This window comes from Simochromis diagramma, unplaced genomic scaffold, assembly GCF_900408965.1.
Source record: "Simochromis diagramma unplaced genomic scaffold, fSimDia1.1 OVJJ01000649.1, whole genome shotgun sequence".
Lineage (NCBI taxonomy): Eukaryota > Metazoa > Chordata > Actinopteri > Cichliformes > Cichlidae > Simochromis > Simochromis diagramma.
In genome coordinates this window covers 1203878-1224730 of record NW_024387444.1, presented here as the reverse complement: position 1 = coordinate 1224730, position 20853 = coordinate 1203878, and the positions used below count along the sequence as shown (strand labels likewise).

The 20853-nt window shown below is 41.7% G+C and overlaps 1 protein-coding gene across 8 annotated transcripts in view; it reads right to left on the bottom strand.

Annotated features, from left to right (window-relative positions):
- Positions 1 to 1765: 1765 nt before the first annotated feature.
- Positions 1766 to 20853, bottom strand: part of slc38a4 (solute carrier family 38 member 4) — a 31697-nt gene continuing 12609 nt past the window's right edge. For 5 of the 8 annotated variants that reach the window (XM_040013618.1, XM_040013621.1, XM_040013620.1 and 2 more), the window contains exons 2-18: positions 20409 to 20658; positions 19627 to 19701; positions 18700 to 18738; positions 17569 to 17659; positions 16931 to 17046; positions 14295 to 14368; positions 11859 to 11951; positions 11631 to 11712; positions 11465 to 11547; positions 10968 to 11026; positions 9795 to 10055; positions 8886 to 8965; positions 7962 to 8062; positions 7683 to 7807; positions 3310 to 3454; positions 2576 to 2673; positions 1766 to 2372 (exon numbers count right to left, since the gene is read on the bottom strand). In XM_040013618.1, coding sequence (XP_039869552.1) covers positions 2268 to 2372; positions 2576 to 2673; positions 3310 to 3454; positions 7683 to 7807; positions 7962 to 8062; positions 8886 to 8965; positions 9795 to 10055; positions 10968 to 11026; positions 11465 to 11547; positions 11631 to 11712; positions 11859 to 11951; positions 14295 to 14368; positions 16931 to 17046; positions 17569 to 17659; positions 18700 to 18738; positions 19627 to 19701; positions 20409 to 20524 — 1743 coding nt within the window. In that variant the 5' untranslated portion in view covers positions 20525 to 20658 and the 3' untranslated portion in view covers positions 1766 to 2267. The remainder of the gene's footprint in view (positions 2373 to 2575; positions 2674 to 3309; positions 3455 to 7682; positions 7808 to 7961; positions 8063 to 8885; positions 8966 to 9794; positions 10056 to 10967; positions 11027 to 11464; positions 11548 to 11630; positions 11713 to 11858; positions 11952 to 14294; positions 14369 to 16930; positions 17047 to 17568; positions 17660 to 18699; positions 18739 to 19626; positions 19702 to 20408; positions 20659 to 20853) is intronic. The other 3 variants (XM_040013622.1, XM_040013623.1, XM_040013624.1) reach the window with 3 other exon arrangements.

Sequence of the window (20853 nt, the reverse complement as noted above, 5' to 3'; positions counted from 1 at the left end):
TTTGGAGCTGAAAATATCTAGCATAACTCTACTAAAGAAAATTGTTTGTGCGTGCCAACTTTGGCAAAGCTTCTGATTGTTAATACGTAACACAGCAGCAAATCCATCCATCCATCCATCTTCATCCGCTTTATCCGAGGCCGGGTCACGGGGGCAGCAGCCTAAGCAGAGAGGCCCAGACCTCCCTCTCCCCAGCCACCTCCTCCAGCTTATCCGGGGGAACACCAAGGCATTCCCAGCCCAGCCGAGAGATATAATCTCTCCAGCGTGTCCTGGGTCTGCCTCGGGGCCTCCTCCCTGTGGGACATGCCCGGAACACCTCACCTAGGAAGCGCCCGGGAGGCATTCTTGTCAGATGCCCGAACCACCTCAGCTGGCTCCTTTCGATGTGGAGCAGCAGCGGCTCTACTCTGAGCCCCTCCCGGATGGCCGAACTTCTCACCCTATCTCTAAGGGAGAAGCCAGCCACCCTTCGGAGGAAGCTCATTTCTGCCGCTTGTATCCGCGATCTCGTTCTTTCGGTCACTACCCACAGCTCGTGGCCATAGGTGAGGGTAGGGACGTAGATCGACCGGTAAATTGAGAGCTTCGCTTTTACACTCAGCTCCCTCTTCACCACGACGGACCGGTGCAGCGTCCGCATTACTGCAGCCCCAATCCGTCTGTCGATCTCCGGCTCCCTTCTCCCATCACTCGCGAACAAGACCCTGAGATACTTGAACTCCTCCACTTGGGGCAGGAACTCATCCCCGACCCGGAGTGGGCACTCCACCCTTTTCCGGCTGAGAACCATGGCCTCAGATTTGGAGGTGCTGCTCCTCTTTCCCGCTGCTTCACACTCGGCTCGGAACCGTTCCAGTGCGAGCTGGAGGCCCCCACCCGATGAAGCCAACAGAACCACATCATCCCCAAAAAGCAGAGATGAGATTCTGAGGCCACCAAAGTGAAAGCCCTCCGCCACTTGGCTGCACCTAGAATCCTGTCCATAAAAATTATGAACAGAACCGGTGACAAAGGGCAGCCCTGGCGGAGCCCATCACCCACCGGGAACGAGTCCAACTTATTGCCGGCAATGCGAACCAAGCTCTTGCAATGGTTGTATAGGGATCGAATGGCCCGTAGCAATGGGCCAGACACCCCATACTCCCGCAACACCTCCCACAGGACACCCCGAGGGACACGGTCGAATGCCTTCTCCAAGTCCACAAAACACATGTAGACTGGTTGGGCAAACTCCCATGCACCCTCAAGTATCCTTGAGAGGATAAAGAGCTGGTCCAGTGTTCCGCGACCAGGACAAAAACCGCATTGTTCCTCCTGTATCCGAGGTTCAAATAGCGGACGAACTCTCCTTTCCAGCACCCTGGCATAGACTTTCCCAGGGAGGCTGAGGAGTGTGATCCCCGTGTAGTTGGAACACACCCTCCGGTCTCCCTTCTTAAAGATGGGGACCACCATCCCGGTCTGCCAGTCCAGGGGTACTGCCCCTGATCTCCACGCAACATTGTAGAGGCGTGTCAACCAGGACAGCCCTACAACGTCCAGAGCCTTCAGGAACTCGTGGGCGGACCTCAACAACACCAGCAGCAAATCGATGTTGAATTTCCCAAATAAAAAATGGAATTAAATTGCTCATCAACCGTCATTTTGAGAAGAGATGAATGCTTAATCGACCGCAGGAATTTTAGGAAATAGTAGTAATAATTATAGTAATGGCCTCTTACACAGCTACTAGTGAACACAATGCTAGATGTGCTCCTTTTTCCATGGATGATGGCACACTCCAAAAGACTCCTTAAAGTTCACAGAGGACTGATGGACCTACATCATCGTTCCAGCCCTTCCAGCTTCAAGTACAGGCTGCAGAGTATCTGTTCATTGTTGTTTCTTCTTAGCTGGAAAAGAATGACCATCAAGATGATGGTGACGATCTAAGGCTGTCTCGGTGGCATGTTGGCATTTTAAACCAGAGACCGGTACCCCTTGTTGTGATTCTTTCATTTGTGTCGTTTCACATCCAAAAAAAGAAAAAAAGGAAAAAAAAATACAAACTAAGCTAAAAGGATCCCCTCCAGTGGGACTTTCTGGGAGGATACTGAAGATGTCTTAACCCAGTGCTGCACTCATGTCTATAGCCTGAGGTTCTATAACGATTTGATGAAATGATAGAAACCAGTGGGTACGGAAAACAAGTGATTTGCTGTGGGGCAGTCAAGGAAGTGGCTGCACTTCTATAAATGGGAAACTGAAGACGGTAGAAAAGTGTTTTAATGGTGTCCCCCAGAGCCTGGGGGGTTGTGGATCCAGTCAAGAACGATAAGCGTCAAGCTGCCAGTCATGAAGATGACTCCCACGACCAGGAAGATGGCTGCCTGAAGAGAGAGAGAGAGAGAGAGAGAGAGAGAACAAGAAGGGATTCAGCTTGATGAGATACACAGAAGAAAGAAGGGGTCTGTGGAAATTTCTGGCAGATCACATTCATCTGGCCCTCAGTGGATACATGGAGAAAGCCAATACAGTGAGACAGCAGCAGAAAGCATTGTGTGTGACTGCGAGTGTGTTTCTGTACACTTACCCCAATCTTCTGTGGGGAGCGCAACGGCAGCGACTTTACCAGGCGCAGGTAAAAGGCAGCGGGTAGGATGAAGATGAGCATTGTTGCTGCAGAGGCGCCTGCAATTAAACCGAGAGGAAAACTGAATCTGCCAATCAGGTGACAACAACTGAAACAAACAGCCAGACCAATCACTATGAGGAATTCTTTAAGTGACATGTTGAGTGACAGCTGTGTTTTTTAGACTTTTTAATAATGAAGGTGCATAATATAAGCTTTTAAAATACCTTTAATAAAGCATCAAGCCTCATATATTATAGGCATGCCATTAAGTATTGATTTGAGGTGCTGGTACTCAGTTACAAAGTAGTACTCTTCGGTTTGATTTAGGGATTACTTTTGCAGAGCTGATTTTTCTTTTTTTCTTTTTTTTAAACTTTGCTCGAAGTGATCGTCTTTCCTCCAACAGAACATGTGCACAGGCATCTGCTGGCAACTCTTTATTAAAAAGGGGGTGAGTAGGAAAGTGTTCTTCCTGACAATCTTAAACCTGAGAATCCTCACCAGGTAAGGATTTAACCCGACATTTTAAGCTTCTCTGTACTTCCAGCGGCTTTATCCAATTAAACAATCCCTCATCTGAAGGTGCCAATCAGGCGTGAACCGGCAAACCTCACTGACTCACTCTGGGTTCATGTGTCTTTTTGAAAGGGCAGAAATGTTGCTCTCTGTTCACACTCAGTGTCAGGACTCACCGATGAAGCCAAAGATGTCCCGGATGGTGGGAACACAGATGACCAGGACGTTGTTAAAGACCAGGATGAAGGCGGCAATCAGCAAGTGGCGAGTCCAGCTGAACTCTCGCCCGCTGAACAGTAACGTGGTGATGGACGAACGGATCTAGGAGAAACAGTGACAGAGTGGTGATGAATGTGGTGAAACAGTGTTTTCAGCTTTCTTGTAAATAGAGAAATAAACATTTGTTTGATAAAAACAATTTATTCCAACACTAAAGTCAGTTGCTCTCTTCTTGTCTCAGTCAAAGAACCGAATCATTAACAAATATGCACGGCTGCCAGCCTGCGACTGAAGCCGATTCCCCACACTTGGCCAGTGATTGAAGTGTGTCAAGAGTTATGAACTTGTGTGTGTGTGTGAGTCAGAGAAAACCAGGAGATCCTTGAGCTACAGGCAACCTGTTAAAGCCTGAACTGGGTGAAAGGTCGCAGGTATCAGGTAAAACCTGAGGCCCCTTTAGCCCGTAAGCCTCTGGGAGAGAGGTCACAAAGAGCCCTGCTTACAGCGCCCATTCAAAACTGCTTGGGATTATCTCCCGCAGTGCAATGGAACTATGGGATTGCATCAGCCAGTGCAGAGAGGAGGGCGGGCTCAGCCCGAGGGGGGGGGGGGGGGAGGCGTGTCTTTACGCCTTTTCTCCTTTTTTGTTGCTGCCAGCATGTGCTTTCTTCTGTGACAAACTAGTGGCTCACAGCACAGATAAAATGAACGATTCAAACCCAAGTTTCTCTCTTAGCTGTTTTAAAACAGCCCCTCCTCACTGCCCCAACCCATACCTTCACTTTACTCCCACCAGCGTAATTAGGACTGCTTGGAAAACTAGAGCCTGGACGCAGCATTTCACTCCAAAGCTTCACGTTATTCAGCATCTGACTGTCATCTGGCACTATGACTCTTGGGAGTGCACCCTTTGATATCTGCACACTCCTAACCTATCAGTATGGCCAGGCTTCGGTCAGTCCAAAACAAACCACAGATGAAGATCTAAGGTAATAAATAGACAAGCATATGTGACTTTTTCTGAGCAAAGTTAAATGTGTGACTGACAAAACCAAGTGTGAACTGAAACTACAAGCAGCACAGTAAGGAAAGCCCCTTCTCGGATATACATATATATATATATGTAAAAAAAAGTGTTGCCTCGCTGTAGAACCACTGAAGCTTTACAAACCATGACTTCTTCTCTAGGCAAAAGGCTTTAATGCAGCCAAGCAAACCTAAGAAGAATACTTGTGAACCGTGCTCTCTAGCGGTGACACCGATCCTGATGGACAACAACTGCACTGTGTGAGGCACAGACTGCCCTGCCTTCCCAGAGGTTTACATACAGAACACGCTTTGTACTTCAGCAAGAACAACATTCGGGTGTTGAGGTTGTGTAATTTCTGTCTGGGTGGTGTTTGTCCCCTCCAGCATGACACCAGTGTCATCCTTTTAACCTAAATTCAATAGAAGACCCCTCAGGCTTGTTTGCCCTCGGCTCTTTTGGAAGCGTTTCAGCACATCTGGACTGAAATAACACAACTGTTTACAGAAGCACACTTAGGAGGAGCACACCTATTAAAAAGTAAGATATTCACACGCCTGGATTAATCACCAGAAATGACCACTCATGACACATTAAATATATTTAGCTTGAGTGGCTAACTGCAAATATTCACAGTCACATGTACATTACTAAAGCAGGAGCAGAGGAAGTAAAGAGAAACCAGCTGTAGCATACAAGCCTTTACATACATGTATTTAAGCCAGAGCTACAAAAGGAACATTTTTATGTTGATGATAGTAAGTTATTACTGGCTGTAAGTGTTAATCAGCTCTCTTACAGCCGTCTTTTGTGGTTTCCATCTCCTGCTGGAGCCTGAGAACTGGAGCACGTCTGACTCCACATAAAACCCTTTCATTATATCCTGAATCCTGGCAAAGCCTTATGTGATGTGGCCTCTGTAAGCATCTATCCTTCACGTGACTGCAACGCCCTCTGCATGCACACACACACACACACACACACACTTTCAGGCTTGAACGTTTATCTGGACATTTATCTCCCACATACAGTCTTGTCTCGTCTCTTATAGTCCTCTACAGGAGTCAAAGACAGCTGCAGATAAAGCTAAAGTTAATCTCTAGCTGAAGGTCGGCCACATTTTCCTACAAAATGAAGGTCAGGAGCATTCAAGACAAGATTCTCAAATGCCACACGGAAACTTGGCATAAGCGTTGCTGTGACTGAGCAGTTCTTTTGATCCGACGCCGTGCATGGATCTAGATCTAGCCAGTCTTCCGGCAGTGTTATGGCAACGGTGATTGCAGGAATAGTTATGGTCAGTTAATTAAAACCTCCCCAACTTTGTGTATTTTAATCAGAACGCTGTTAATCAACTTTCCCAGTCACTTCATTCACACTGTCACCAGTTAAAACTACACCCAAGACTGACTAATGTTATGTGTCATGTCTTTACATGCAGGCATATTCAATCTAAAATCAGTTTGCAAAGCAGGATAACTAAAAGAAATCTCCTTGTAACAGCTTCAACGCTGATAAAACGGCCACGTGCACATTAGTTTTTTAACTCCAAGCCAAGGCTGCATAGCTGCCTTTTTCCTAATTCATCACAGCATCCCGTTTCAGTCTCGTGTTTCTCTGTTGCTATCAGTTTCCTATGTCCTCTGTCAAACTCTCTCTATTTTTCTTGAAGGACTCAGCTGGATATGTTTCACACAGTGACTAGACATGGATCATAAATACCCAGGATTACGTTTTTTGATACGATTTGAACCTAATTTCACATATGGCCGCAATATTCAATTCAATTCAATGCAATGTATTTTATATAGTGCCAGATTTCAACAACAGTTGTCTCAGGCACTTTATATTGTAAGGTGAAGACCCTACAATAATACAATACGATAACACAATAATGCTAACAAAGTAAGTCCATTACACTGTCTTCCTCATTGACAGAGTGGGTACAGATGCATATTTCTTATCAACAAAACTACACAATTGGAGGACTGTGCGGTCCTGGCAGAGGTTTGTGTCTGTTTCTCTTCTCTAGCTCGTCTCACTGGCTCCACCTCTCTATCGCCCGGAAGGCAGCAGTTAGAGTCGGGGTTTTTCCACTGTCCACTCCGAGTCTGTAAACTTCCACTGCAGAGACTGAGGGGGCTGAAGGGATTCCCCTCTAACATAACAAAACACAACAAAGGAACTGAGGGGGAAGTGGCACTGTGCGGGCATAAGCTCCATCCATCCGTCTAAAATGTAACAAAATGTGTAGGCTGTATGTAAGAGAGCACCGATGTACAGAAATGTGTCTGTATAAATGTGTGTGCGTGTGTGTGAGTGCGGTGTCGCAGTGTGTTTCCATAACATGCCATCACTTGCTGCATCATTCTCCATCAGCACTTTCCTCTGATTGAATGCTCCTGCCCCCTGGTGGCAGTCTGCTGTAACTTCAGGTATTTCCGAGAAGAATTCATGAATGCCCCAGCTGCTCTTCTCTATATTAAACCCAGTTTAGATGTGTGTGTGTGTGTGTGTGTGTGTGTGTGTGTGTGTGTGTGTGTGTGTGTGTGCATGTGTGTGTGTGCGTGAGTGCCTGGAAGCCTAAACGGGTCAGGAAACTTCCTCTGTCTAGCAGCCATTCTTGTTCTCCTCAAGTCAGATAAAGGTCAAGCTAAAATTAGTCCTTGACCATGTATGGACAGGCAAGTAAGAGGGGAAGCGTACGTGTGAATGAATGTGGCTTGTGAAGTTGTGGTGACTGGAAATCACACACATGCAGACTTTTGACTTCATGCTGAGAGAAAGCAACATAAACGGGTGTAAAAAAAAAGAGTCGGGCCTCACTGCTGAAATCTTACAGTGTGTATGCCTGTTTGCGTTAATGTGATAAAAAAGTTTTGTTTTTTTAAAGAGCCTTCGTCTGTGCATTTGAGCTTTGAGGTGACGGCACAAGCTGGAGCTCCAAACTGAACAGTGTGTTCTTTTTTACCAACGGCGGGAAAAAGCAGCTGTGTCCAGAAAATGACAAAAAAAACCCCAAAACATTCTGAATGACTGCAGTGAATACAAAACACAGTCTGTAAGCAGACTGACAGAGAGTGGCAGTAATGTTCAACATTTACAGGCGTGGTGTTTGTGCTCGTGTGCTCTGACGTAAATCAAATTAAACTGCTGCCTAAACGAGGCTCCAAATGATGACGGCAAGTGATGAAAGAGGTTAGAAATAAGCTCTAGGCATGATATTTTACCATAAAGGCAACTTTTTCGGCTTCCAGAAGACAAGACAGAGACAGACTGTGTGTTTATGCAGGTTGTACTTACAGGGAAAAGCACGATGGGGACAGTAAGAGTGACGGCAGTGAGGACAGCCAAACGCACCAGCAGCAGCATCGTGTCAAACTTGTACACTTTAGTGAAAGTGTGCAGCAACTCTGCCTCCACGTTGTCTGTGATGCAGAGGGATAAAAGAGCAGTCCATGAGAAATACTGAGACTGAAGAAATGGAAAAATGGGAATTCTAGGAAGACAAAAGAACGGAAGGGCAGAAAAAAACAAACAAAAACCAATCGTTTTTTCTGTTGGTTACACTGTTGCTTTTACCATAAAAGGTGAGGTAGCCAAAGAGTGCCGACAGCATGTACATGATGAGCATGGCCAGGATGGACAGGTTAGAGACATTCTGCATTTTCTTCCGGCTCCGACTGTAGATGGCAAACACACAGACTTTTAGAGAGGTGACTTCACGATCGAAATATAAGGATTTTCCCTACTTTGTAGGGTGAACACAAAAGGAAGTGTCGAAAACAAACCACTTCCTGCAGAAGTAACACCATTATCACGCCACTTCTGCAGGAGGCGGTCTGTTAAAATTAGGTAGTGACCGACAGAACAAGATTGTAGACACAAGTGGCAGAAATGACTTTTCTCCAAAGGACTTGCCTCCCCCTTAGCGATTGGGTGCCAGTTGAGGTTGTTCGGGAAAGTGATGAGTACGCCTCCCGGACACCTCATATGTGAGGAGTTCCAGGCATTTCCTATTGGAAGGAGGCCCCTATTTCTCTCTAGTGTGTCCTCGGGAGATTATATCTCTTGACTGGCCTGAGAATGCCCTGGTGTTTCCCCGAATAAGGTGGAGGCGGTAGCTGGGAGCTAGCTCACAACTAGCACTTCCCAAATGACAGTATTACTGAAAAATGCCCTGACAGCAGTACACGGGGAGGTATCTGAAACCAGATGAATGTAAACAATACCAGCTCTGGCAGAGGTCCACTACTAGGAGGCATCCACTAATCCACATTAGGAGTACCCCACATAGACACCACAATTTTTGCCATGTCAGAATTACTTATCAACTTTTTTTTTGCTTTGAACACATCAAGAATATCGAGAACTAACTGTTTCTTTGCTTCCTCTCTCTTGGAAGACGTCATTGCAACGGGTCAGCGTATGATGATTTAAATGTATGTATAAGATGTTTGATGGTTTTTCAGGATGTGATGATGTAAATGTAAGTAACATACTTACTCTTTAAGCTCGCTATAGATGGGCAGCACCTCAGGATGGCAGACGAAAGCAAAGGCCAGGATGGGAACAGTGTACGCAGTCTAAGGAAGGATGAAAAAAGTAGGGAAACGAGCCATTAACATGATGTAATATATATGAGAAGTATTCTTCTACTGGGTAAAGTAGCTGTAAAACAGAAATGCCTGCTGATATAGCCTCAGGAGAAAGGAGAAGAGGGAGAGCACTAAAAAACCTTTTCCTCAGCATTTAAGACTTCTGATGCACTGGACAGTTGAACACAGCAGTGCTGCACTGCTGTCTGCTCAGGTCATAAAAACTGGTATGCATAAAAAGACACGGAATATGTTTCCTTTCTTTGTCTCCAATCAAAGCATGACATGCAGACAATACAATGACCTTTACTTCTACCAGCTGCTACTTTTGAACGGTCTCATTTTTCTACTTAAATTATGTGAAAGGTATCATCGTGAAATTTTATTTGTAAGAGCTGTTATTACACAAAGTTTGGATTTGGATTAACTCGCTTTTATGAAGTATAATGCCACATTTAAAATGTGTACCCTGATTTATGATTATATTTGCCCACAGATTAAACAAAACATTTGTCACTCAAAGGCCGAAAACACAGCACCAAAGATGTCAAACATGTCTCGTCTATTCACCCCTACAGCCCCATGATACATTGTGTACATGTTTTCAAGACTTTACCCCAGCAACAAGATTATCTTCAACTTTACTAAAGTCTTGGAGTGTCTAATTAATTGGGAACTGATCAATGGGGAATATTTGCACATGTACAATGACAAACCCAACAGTTCTCCATTTCAGAAGCTAAAACCTCTTAAAATAACAAACAAGCAATGGACTGTGAAGGCAATCAAAGGTTCTGCACCAGTACAACGAACTAACCTGTGAGTTGAAGACAAAGTATTTCGGCGTGCACATCTCCTCAACGTCTGGGTGAGGTTCAGAGTGTATTCCCGTGGAGTGCTGGGTATCGTGGCTACCAATGATTGCTGGGGAAATGTCAGCGTGGGAGAAATCCATCTGTATAGACTTGTTTTGCAAGGCGTAGAGCCCTGGAATGTCCGAGCCATTTATGCTGAGATTGGATGAGTGGCCAGAGAGGAAAGGCAGAGGGCAGGGTAGCTGGGTTTTTTTGTATATTATCTGAAAAAGATTGACATGAAGTCTGACTGTGCTCTTCAAAGTAGAATTGTCACATATTGTATGCTAACGTACTAGCTAACAGTTTTTATTACGACATCCAAAAGATACGGAGCAACATTAGCATCTCAGCAACTTAGTGATTTCAAACTCCTTTTAGCTCTTTTCTAGCTTCCTTCAACTCCATAGAAAAATAAACTGGCAACTTAGTTGCTAAATAATTGACTGAGTTCTCCAGTTAGCAGCTAAAATTATCTGTTTTTTGATGCTGCGGAGGTAGCACATGCTGGGTTTATCAAGACTGTTCACTGAAGCAGGTTCCTTTACCAAAGAAGGTGCACGTGAGGAGTGACAGTGAATCAAGAGTTTAATATTGTTAAAAAATGTCATCTTTGTAATTTGCATTTAGTGTAATTTTGTCATACTACCTAGCAAGAAAATGCCAAAAGATACCATTATAACGTCAACCATACTGAAGGGTTAAAACAAATAATTTAGGGACGGTTGTTTTACTGCTTAGTTGAGGTGTGAGGCTGTATCTTAGGTTTTAGTTGCACCTTCTTCAAGAATAAGAAGTTGCAACTAAAATTTATTAAAACGTGGTAACAAAATTATTTGACCCTTTTCCCTACCACTTTTGTTCTTTTAGGCAACAAGTTGAGTGTTGACCTGGGAAAGTAAATATGAAAAGAAAGAAAAATCTACTTCCTCCGTTAGTAGTCCTGACACTGGCAAATCGGAAATCTGAGTAACTGGCAACAGGCTAACACAGAAACTATTAGCTGAAAGATGCTAACATACCCCAAGTGACAAACACCTACGTACAGATGGTTTATGTTCATACTGATCTCTTGACATACAACTCTTAATCACATTATTATTAGCACATATTACGATTGCTCACACTCAACTTACCACACCTAGGAAGAAAACCATGCAAGAGAGGGAAAAACCACTGGTGTAGCCCAGGTAGCCTAAAAAAGAAACGAGAAAACAAAAAGTGAGTTCCTTTCTTACTCTGAACCTAGATAGCTGTTTTTAATGCATTTTGATGCCTTTTCTATTATATGTCACTCTTGCTTGTCAGCCCTATTAAAGAAACGCACCAAGTGTGATCTGAACAGAAACAAATTTAAATAGTGACAGATGCAAAAAACCCCACCATCATCATCATCAACAAATTCAGTTCTAACATAAAGAATTTATCCCATCTGCTGCTTTATACAGCTGTCTGTATGTTTTACAGACAGCTGCAAGAACATGGAGGCACTGAGGAATTTGGCGAGACATAGCAGGAAGCGAACTTTAGAAACTTTAGTGAAACTGGAAGTCAGTCTGTGGTGGGAGCAAGTGGATAAAGTTTACAAAACATGTGAAGGAGAAAATATGACGGTTTTCACTTGTGTTCCTACCTAGATTTTTGAGGAGGGATAAAGGCAGAATGATTCCGGCGGACACAAACAGCACCAGGTAATTTCCATTTAGGTACCATTCACTGCAAACACAACACAAGGTTAGACCACAAGAGATGGCACACGAACATTAGTTTGCTTCATCTTTAGAGGAGCCCATTCTCACCCAGAGTTTTCTTCTAAGTGCAGGAATGCTCGGATCACTTCTGGCAACTCATACTTCACTATAAAGAGGTAGCTGGACATTGCTGCAAGAGGACAACAAGGGCAACTTCAGGTTTCACACAAACTACAAATACTTCTTTAGAGGTGCACATTACAGATATTATTGTAGCTCCAGTAATGCAATTAAAAACAAGTATGTTTCATTGAAATACACTGATTTAGGGCCTACCTCCAATGTTCTGCATGATTATTGATCCAAATGCAGCCATTTTTCCGGGCCAGCCAAATGCCCTCTCTCCAAGCTTCTCATAGATGAGGGATCCTGCCAGAACAGAGAGAGTGACTAAGGATACCAGCCTTAACTAGACAATCAGGTGTATGTTACACAGTCTCTTTTGCAATTCTTACTTAGCCCCTTCTTTGTAAAAAAAAAGTTATCTTTGCAATAACTACTTCATTCTCATTTCTTCAAATGCCTTTAGGTAAGGGTGTGGAGATTTCCAACGAAAGTTGGCATAACAGCAATTACTTTTTTGCGCTGTTACAATCACTTGTCCGGGCATTTTCTCATGCGTCATACTCCTCCCTGTGACCTACAGTAACCTCCCAATTAAATACTGTATATAAAATGTTATCATCTGTGGAAACATACACTTGTAAGGCAAGGCAAGGCAAGGCAAGTTTATTTGTATAGCACAATTCAACAACAAGGTGATTCAAAGTGCTTTACAGAGACATTAGAAACAAGAACAAATAAAAAGCATGATTTAAAATTGATTAAAACAAGCAAATAAACTAACTAACTAATTAACAAACAAACAAACAAACAAACAACAGTATATAAAATCAAAACAGATAAAATCAGAACAGTAGATAAAATCAGTAGTTAAATGTAAGTTTTGAAATTTAAGCTTAAAGTGTGGATTTGGTGCTTTATTCAAATGCAGCTGAGAACAGGTGAGTCTTCAACCTGGATTTAAATAAACTGAGTGTTTCAGCTGATCTGAGGCTTTCTGGGAGTTTGTTCCAGATATAAGGAGCATAAAAGCTGAATGCAGCTTCTCCGTGTCTGGTTCTGACTCTGGGAACTGATAAAAGACCGGATCCAGATGACCTGAGGGATCTGGATGGTTCATACTGGGTCAGGAGGTCATTGATGTATTTTGGTCCTAAACCATTCAGAGCTTTATAGGCCAGCATTAGAACTTTAAAGTCTATCCTCTGACGGACAGGCAGCCAGTGTAAGGACCTCAGAGCTGGACTGATGTGGTCCACTTTTTTGGTCTTAGTGAGGACTCGAGCAGCAGAGTTCTGAATGAGCTGTAGTTGTCTGACTGATTTTTTAGGTAGACCTGTAAAGATGCTGTTACAGTAATCAAGCCTACTAAAGATGAATGCATGGACTAGTTTTTCCAGGTCCTGTTGAGACATCAGATCTTTTATCCTTGATATATTCTTGAGGTGATAGTAAGCTGACTTTGTTATTGTCTTAATGTGTTTTTCTAAGTTTAGGTCTGCATCCATCACTACACCCAAATTTCTCGCCTGGTTTGTGGTTTTTAGATGTATAGATTGAAGTTCTCTGGTGACCTGTAATCGTTTTTCTTTGGCGCCAAAGACTATTACCTCAGTTTTGTTTTTGTTTAGCTGGAGAAAATTGTGGCACAACCAGTCATTAATTTCCTCAATGCATTTACCAAGAGCCTGTACAGGGCCTCGGTCTCCTGGTGACATTGTGATATATATTTGTGTGTCATCTGCATAGCTGTGATAGTTTATTTTGTTGTTGTTTATAATCTGTGCCAGTGGGAGCATGTAGATGTTAAACAGAAGGGGTCCCAAGATGGAACCTTGGGGAACTCCACATGTGATACTTGTCTGCTCAGATGTGAAGTTACCTATTGATACAAAGTATTTCCTGTTTTCTACGTATGTTTTGAACCAGTTTAGTACAGTTCCTGAAAGACCTGTCCAGTTCTCCAGTCGTTTGAGTAATATGTTGTGGTCAACTGTATCAAATGCTGCACTGAGATCCAGTAAAACTAGGACTGACATTTTTCCACTGTCTGTATTCAGACATATGTCATTAAACACTTTGGTCAGAGCGGTTTCAGTGCTGTGGTTCTGTCTAAAACCTGACTGGAAGGCATCGTAGCAATTATTCTGTTTTAAGAAGTAACTGAGCTGTTGAGAAACTGCTTTTTCAATGATCTTACTTAAAAACGGGAGATTTGAGATCGGCCTGTAGTTGTTCATTTGTGTCTTGTCAAGATTGTCCTTTTTCAGTATAGGTTTGATTACAGCAGTTTTTAGTGATTCTGGAAACACACCTGACATTAAAGAAAAGTTGACGATCTGTAACAGGTCTGACTCTAAAGTCTTTGAGACCTTTTTGAAAAAACTTGTTGGCAGGACATCTAAACAGCAGGAGGAGGAGTTCAGTTGACCTAAGATGTCCTCCAGGTCTTTGCTGTTAATAGGTTGAAACTGTTTCATGGTGTTTAAACAGTTTTTTGGTGGACACAGTACATATCCTGGATCTGCTGTTGATGTACCAATTGCTTGTCTAATTTTTTGGATTTTTTGTAATCCCTTAATCAGCAGTCATAACATTTAACGTCGTAACATTTAAAAATGTTTAAAGGTCTGAAGAGCAAATACCAACCTCCTTCCTTAGCAGTCACAAGGAGCAGGTGTACAGAGTATAAGGAGAGGATGGCTACAGCGATGAGGAGGACTCTGCGCAGAGAGAGAGAGAGACAGAGAGGTGTAGAAGTATGAAAGACTGGTACTGTGTAACTGAGTATCTACCCCTTGCTGTTAAAAAAAACTTAATGACATTTGAAGCTGCTCTGGCTCATGTGCTGTTTGTGTTCGGGGGGGCATTCTGTCCTTTCAAAATGACTTTGGCATAGTTGTAGCATGACTAATATCTGTGTCACGTAAATGCTACAAATACATCCATTGCTGCATTCTTTAAATACCATACTGTGTGTCAGCAGTGAGATTATGACGGAAGAGGGACAAAGTTGTACAGCTTCCTGTAGTTATTTCACACCCCCAGCTAGTTCTCATTTTTAGGCTCTGGACTGCAGCCATGTGCGTGGACAGTGGATGACAGAGGGAGTTGGGGTGGGTACACCGGGGGCATTTAGGGGGTGTTGGATAATGGAAGTCATCCACAGTCCAATAATGCATATGCATGGGACCAGATTGGTGAGGGAACTGACCACTGAAGCTCAGATGTCCCCGTGGGGAACAGGTGCCCCCTAATCCGAGTGGTACGTGACCACAGTCTATATCTAAAAGAGTCATAAAAATCATTTTTACTTTGTCAGTGCAACAATTAATAATCAGACACTCTGATTTCCAAACAAATTAGTGACATTCCCTTCAGCCTTAGCTGTACCATAATTATCACACTATTATAGCATACAAAAGATTCCAAAATGCTGAATTGTCATGGTTGTTGTGGTAACACGCGATTGTCACCTTTTCTAACAAAAAGTGAAAAGAACTTTCTGCCATCATTTGGTATAAGTTAGTTAGTACACACACTAAACACTCCACCTAGTGACGCAGCAGAAAATCTTTGTCTTTTCTGCCCAACCCATAATTCTGTCATCTTAAACTCCACTAGGGCTGCCACAAACGATTATTTTGATAGTCGACTAGTCACCGATTATTTTTGCGATTAGTCGACTAATCAGATCATCATCCATTGGACGTAAAAGTACAGCTTATTGCACCAGCATGCATCTGCTCTTATATAACTATCATTAGCTGACAGCTTTAAGTGTTTACGGTATGTGCTAACTAAAAATAAAGACAAGATGATCATTTATTAAATTTTAATGAAATTTGCAGATTGTTTCGGTGAAGTTTAATAAACTCCTTGCTATCTAAAATATAACAGGACACCGGAGTATATTCTTGAGCATCTCACACTTCTGATAATCAGTTGTCTGCTTGATGTTTATTCAGCTGTGTAAAAACTATAACTTTAATCTCAGCCAAACCGATTTACTCAGGAACAAATAAAATACTACATAAGCCAAACAATAACATTTTGAAGTTATCTAAGTGACTTACATATATATATATATATATATATATATATATATATATATATATATATATATATACACACACACACACACATATATATATATATATATATATATATATATATATATATATATATATATATATATATATATATATTAACCTGAGTAGCGAAAGACTGCAGTGGGTTTGAAAACGATTTGCCGGTGAGCCTTGCCCCCGGCTAGCTATCGAGCTAGTGGGTAACAGACGTCTCCGAAAACGTCGGAGCGCTTTTGAAAATATGTGGTGTCCTGATAAACTGAGCAGATATTTGAGGTTTACACAGCTACATTCTCGCCTGAAAATATGTTAAACATTTATTTTGTGATCCAGAAAGAATAATAAGAGTAACAAAACTAACTAGCTGCTGCCATTGTTGGAAACTGAGCTGGGCTGCGCTATGAATTCTGGGACACAGCTTCTTCTTCGGGGTTTAACGGCAGCTGGCATCCTTGTACATGCAGTGCTGCCATCTTCTGTTTCAGTCCGTTATTACACTCCTAAATCCTACTACTTATTCCTGCGTCTTTTGGGATGTTACGAAGCTTCAAACGACGCGTCGACTATTAAATCAGTCGTCGACGATTTTGATAGTCGACGTAATCGTGACTAGTCGACTAATCGTGGCAGCCCTAAACTCCACTACAATAAATTCTAAGAAGACATGAATTAATCTGTGGAGAACAATGCAATGCTAACTGGTGTTTATTTTAGGTCTCTTTTCAGGACTGTAAGGAGGGGTGACACTGACAGGGAGCTCTAACAAGCTTCAGCTTATAATTGCATTAGTTATTACTAATCCATGTAGTTTGTGCTGTCTCCCTCCCCTCGATCTAAACTGGTCGTGGCACATGGTTGCCCCTCTCTGAGACTGGTTCTGCCGAAGGTTTCTTTCTGTTAAAAGGGAGTTTTTACTTTCCACTGTTGCCAGGTTCTTGCACATAGGAGGTGGTATGATTGTTGGGGGTTTCTCTGCTTTATTTTAGGGTCTTTACCTTACAATATAAAGTGCATTGAGGTTATTGTTGTTGTCATTTTGTAATTTGATAAGTAAGTTGAACTGAAATTGAATAATCTTTCAAAGTATATCCTGTGGAGCAATCATTGTTTTTGGCATTTGTAACCAAATTAACACCTAATCTCTATCAAACATGTAACACAATGCACTATATATGCTAGTCCAAACATACTTACGTAAAGAGAATGATGCCAGTGTTTGCCATGGCAAAGGACAGGCCCAGGATGCCGCTGCCCATAATGGCGTTGCTCAAGTTGAAGACGGACATGCCGAATGAGGCGTGGCCAGGATGCTGCCCAAAGTCAAAAGAAAAGACAAGAGCTTTTTAAGGTAAAACTATCTTCAGTTGAGTGATGAACTATTGATATTTATTACATGAATCATTAATGTTAGCATCATATGCGCCCTGTTTTAGAAAAAGAAAGAGCTAAACATTTGGCATAGTAAGCCACCTACAGACAGATAGAAGCTTTAGGAGACAAGCTGCAGTTCTTCTGCACTATTCTTATGGTTTTGACCTCACTCTCCTACAGCATCTCATAACTGCTAACATCTTAGAGACTGTGGTCTGCCATGTGGTCTAATTTAAAATAATGAGCAGTGAACTGAACACATGAAAAATTGATGTAGAACAGTAAGTGCGTCTGTGTGTATAATTAATACTTTTCATTTACTTGAATTATGAAGACAGGGTGATGAATTGTTGACATGTGCATATGCATTATATGGTGAGTAAAACCGAATATGAAAATAATATAACAGATTATATTGGGAGTCAAAAGGAGATACATAGTTGATGTGACTAAATCCTTACATATTCTTCTTCATATGTCTTCTTCTTTGGTATCCCGTTTGACAGGAACCTGTGGCTCTCTCCATCGTCATTATCATCCCCATTAAATTGGCTGTCAACATTGAGAAAGATACACGTTAGGACAAACACAGTGAGAGGTTCACTTCAAATGTGTATCAACTTTCAGTGCTATATTTTATGATGTAACCCCCTGTCATCAAATGCAGTCTTTGTGCGTAAGTGCAAGCGTGAGTGCAAGCAATAAGATGCTCAACTGTTTATATGGTTATACCGATCTACACTGCTCTCAACCCAGAGACTTCCTCTGAAGTAGAACCAAGTTCAAATGAGTGATGAAATATGTAGATTTTCTTTTGCAAATTATTAGTGTTAGCATTCAGTGTACCTTGACTTGGCAATGTGCAGGAAACAAAAAGATATTGGTGCCACTTATAAAAGATTTGTTAGACACAAGAAAAACAATCTACCAACACATAGTCCTCCATTCAGGACTATGGTCATCCATAAACTGACTGTGAAAAAGATATACATTAGCACATGCAGTCTCTGTATCAACTTTATGTGCTACAATTTACTGTTAACTACCTAAATCTGTAGCCATAGTCTTTACGTTTAAGTGCGAGTGTAAATGCAAGCAACAGAAAAGAAGCTGGACTGGTTATGCTGGTTATCTGACGACATTTGTGTGTGTCAGGGTTTTAAATGTAAACGTAAAAATTGTAACTGGACCTCTTTACACCTATGCCTTTCTTCATTTGTTCTTAAAAACGCATCAACTCTAACAACTCAGTTTTTTTTTTTAAAACTAGCTACCCGCTGTGGCAAGGGAGCAGCAGAAAGTAGCTAGCTGGACTGAAACACCTTCCCAATTCAATAACTAGTGTGCCTCACCCTGATAAACACATTATTTACATGCAATTAATCTGCCCTCTTAAAGCCAAAAGATAGACATGCCAAATGAGGAGTAACTTTGCAAGTGCAAGCACAAGTGCAGGGAGCAGAAAAGCTACTGGACTATCTATGTTGGTTATTTGTCATGAATCTGAACCTTCTGTAAAAGATTTGTCAGACACAAGGAAAAATCCACCCTCCCATAGTCCTGTGCTAGTTTTATAAAGTTCGTATTATCACCTTTGTCCTTCTCCGTCTTCATTATCATCCATAAATTGACTGTGAGGATTGAGAAAGATATACATTAGCACATGCAAACACAGCTAATGGTTAATGTCACATATGTATCAACTTTCTGCCCCACAATTTGCTTTTAACCACTTGCCATCAGCTGTATTCTTTATGTTAAAATGCAAGTGTCATTGGAAGCAACAGAAAAGAAGTTGGACGCCAACCTATGCCCAGAAAGAAAAGAATGGACAAGAATATGTAATAATCTGTATAAACCAACCTAAAATGAGTAATAAAATATGTTTATATTTATTCTATGACTCATTAGTGTTTGCCAAGTCTGCTAGTCTTAGTGGATGCTATGTGCAAGCAAACCAAAGCCTGGTACTGCTGGTGGTGAAAGATTCGCCAGTAGAAGGAAAAACTATTTATTATCATACTTTTTCCTCCTTCGTATCTCATTTGGAAGGAACATATCATCCATGTTATATTCACTGGCAGAATAGAGAAAGCAACAGAATGTATGTATGTATTATTGTAGGGTCTTCTATAAAATTGAATTGAATTGAAAGTTATACGTTAGGACATGCAAATGTAGCTAATGGTTCAGTTCAAATATACGTCAACTGTGGTACATCTTTTTGTAACCAGCTGCCAATAGCTGTTGTAGTGTTTATGTTTAAATGCAAGTCTTAAGTGCAAGCAAAAGAAAAGAAAGTAGAGTCTATAGCTTTTGTCAAGCGGTTGTCCTCAAACACACCAACCTTCACCAGACAAAGACTTATATTTATTTCATTAGTGTTAGCTTTAAGTTTACACTGTCAATGTGCAGCAAACCAAAGGCTTTGGTGCTGTTGGTGAAAGATTTGTCAGACAGATTGAAAATCCAGCTTCCCATAGACATGTGTTAGTAATATAGAGTATTTATTATCATACTTCTGCCTCTTTGGTATCCCATTTGTCAGGAACACATTGCTTTCTCCATCGTCATTATCATCCACATTATACTGACTGATAGGATTGAAAAAGATATGCATTAGGACACAAACACAGTGGTTCAGTTCAAATGCATATCAACTTTCTGTGCTATGTTTAGCTTTTTTTTAGCGGACTGCTAACAGATATAATCTTTATGTCTATATGCAAGTGCCAGTACAAGCAACAGAAAAGAAGCTGAACTGGTTATGCCACTTGTCTGAGGTCATTTGTGTGTCCACGTCTCAACTATATATATATATATATATATATATATATATATATATATACTATATATATATACTATATATACTATATATAGTATATATATATATATGGAAGCTATGTGTAAAAAGATTCACTGTGCTGCTTCAGACTAAAACATATGTAATTTATTCTTAGAAACAGACCAAACATCCCAATTTATTACTCAGCAGGTGTCCTGAAGTGATGCAAACACAGAGAGTCATTCATTGAAAACATTACCGTGTTACGATTTATGATTTAATCACCTTTCTGTGCAACGAGCAGAGAAGAAGCTGTCTACGCTGATTATTTGACACCAATTTACAACTTCTGTCATTTATTCTGACGCACCAATGCACACCAATTTATACCCAATCATGGTAAAGCAGGAGTTCAGAGATCAGCTTGTGATTAGATTGCCATAACCAGAGGCTTGCCCACAAAAATCCAGCCTTCTCTAGTCTACTGATATTAAGAAAGACATCACGGTCACTGACCTGCTCATGGTGGCCTTCTCACAGTCGGTGGGCTCTGTGAGTTGTTCATCAAGGCTGTCGTCGTCAGCCACTGTGGAGACTTTCCTCAGTTCCATGCGTTCCACAATTCCCGGCATAGTGGTACAGAGAGCAGGACCAGAGGCAGAGAAATGTACCTTTCTAGGATTTTCAGGGTTTAGACTTCACCGGCACAGGATACAAGAACCTTGTCAATCACCTCAGCTATATCTTGTTACCGTTGAGAAAAGTCCTGAAACAATAAAGGAAAAACAAGACAAAGTTTCAGTAACAGAATTGGCTTTTTGTCTGTTTATATGTTGCTTTCCTTTTTTTGCTGGTCTTAAACTGTTCCAAGAACTGGAATAACTGATTACAGGGGCTGTCAGTGGTTTTATTATCTGCCCTTATCAGGTTTTTGGCCATGATGAGGAAGGCACACAGAAAG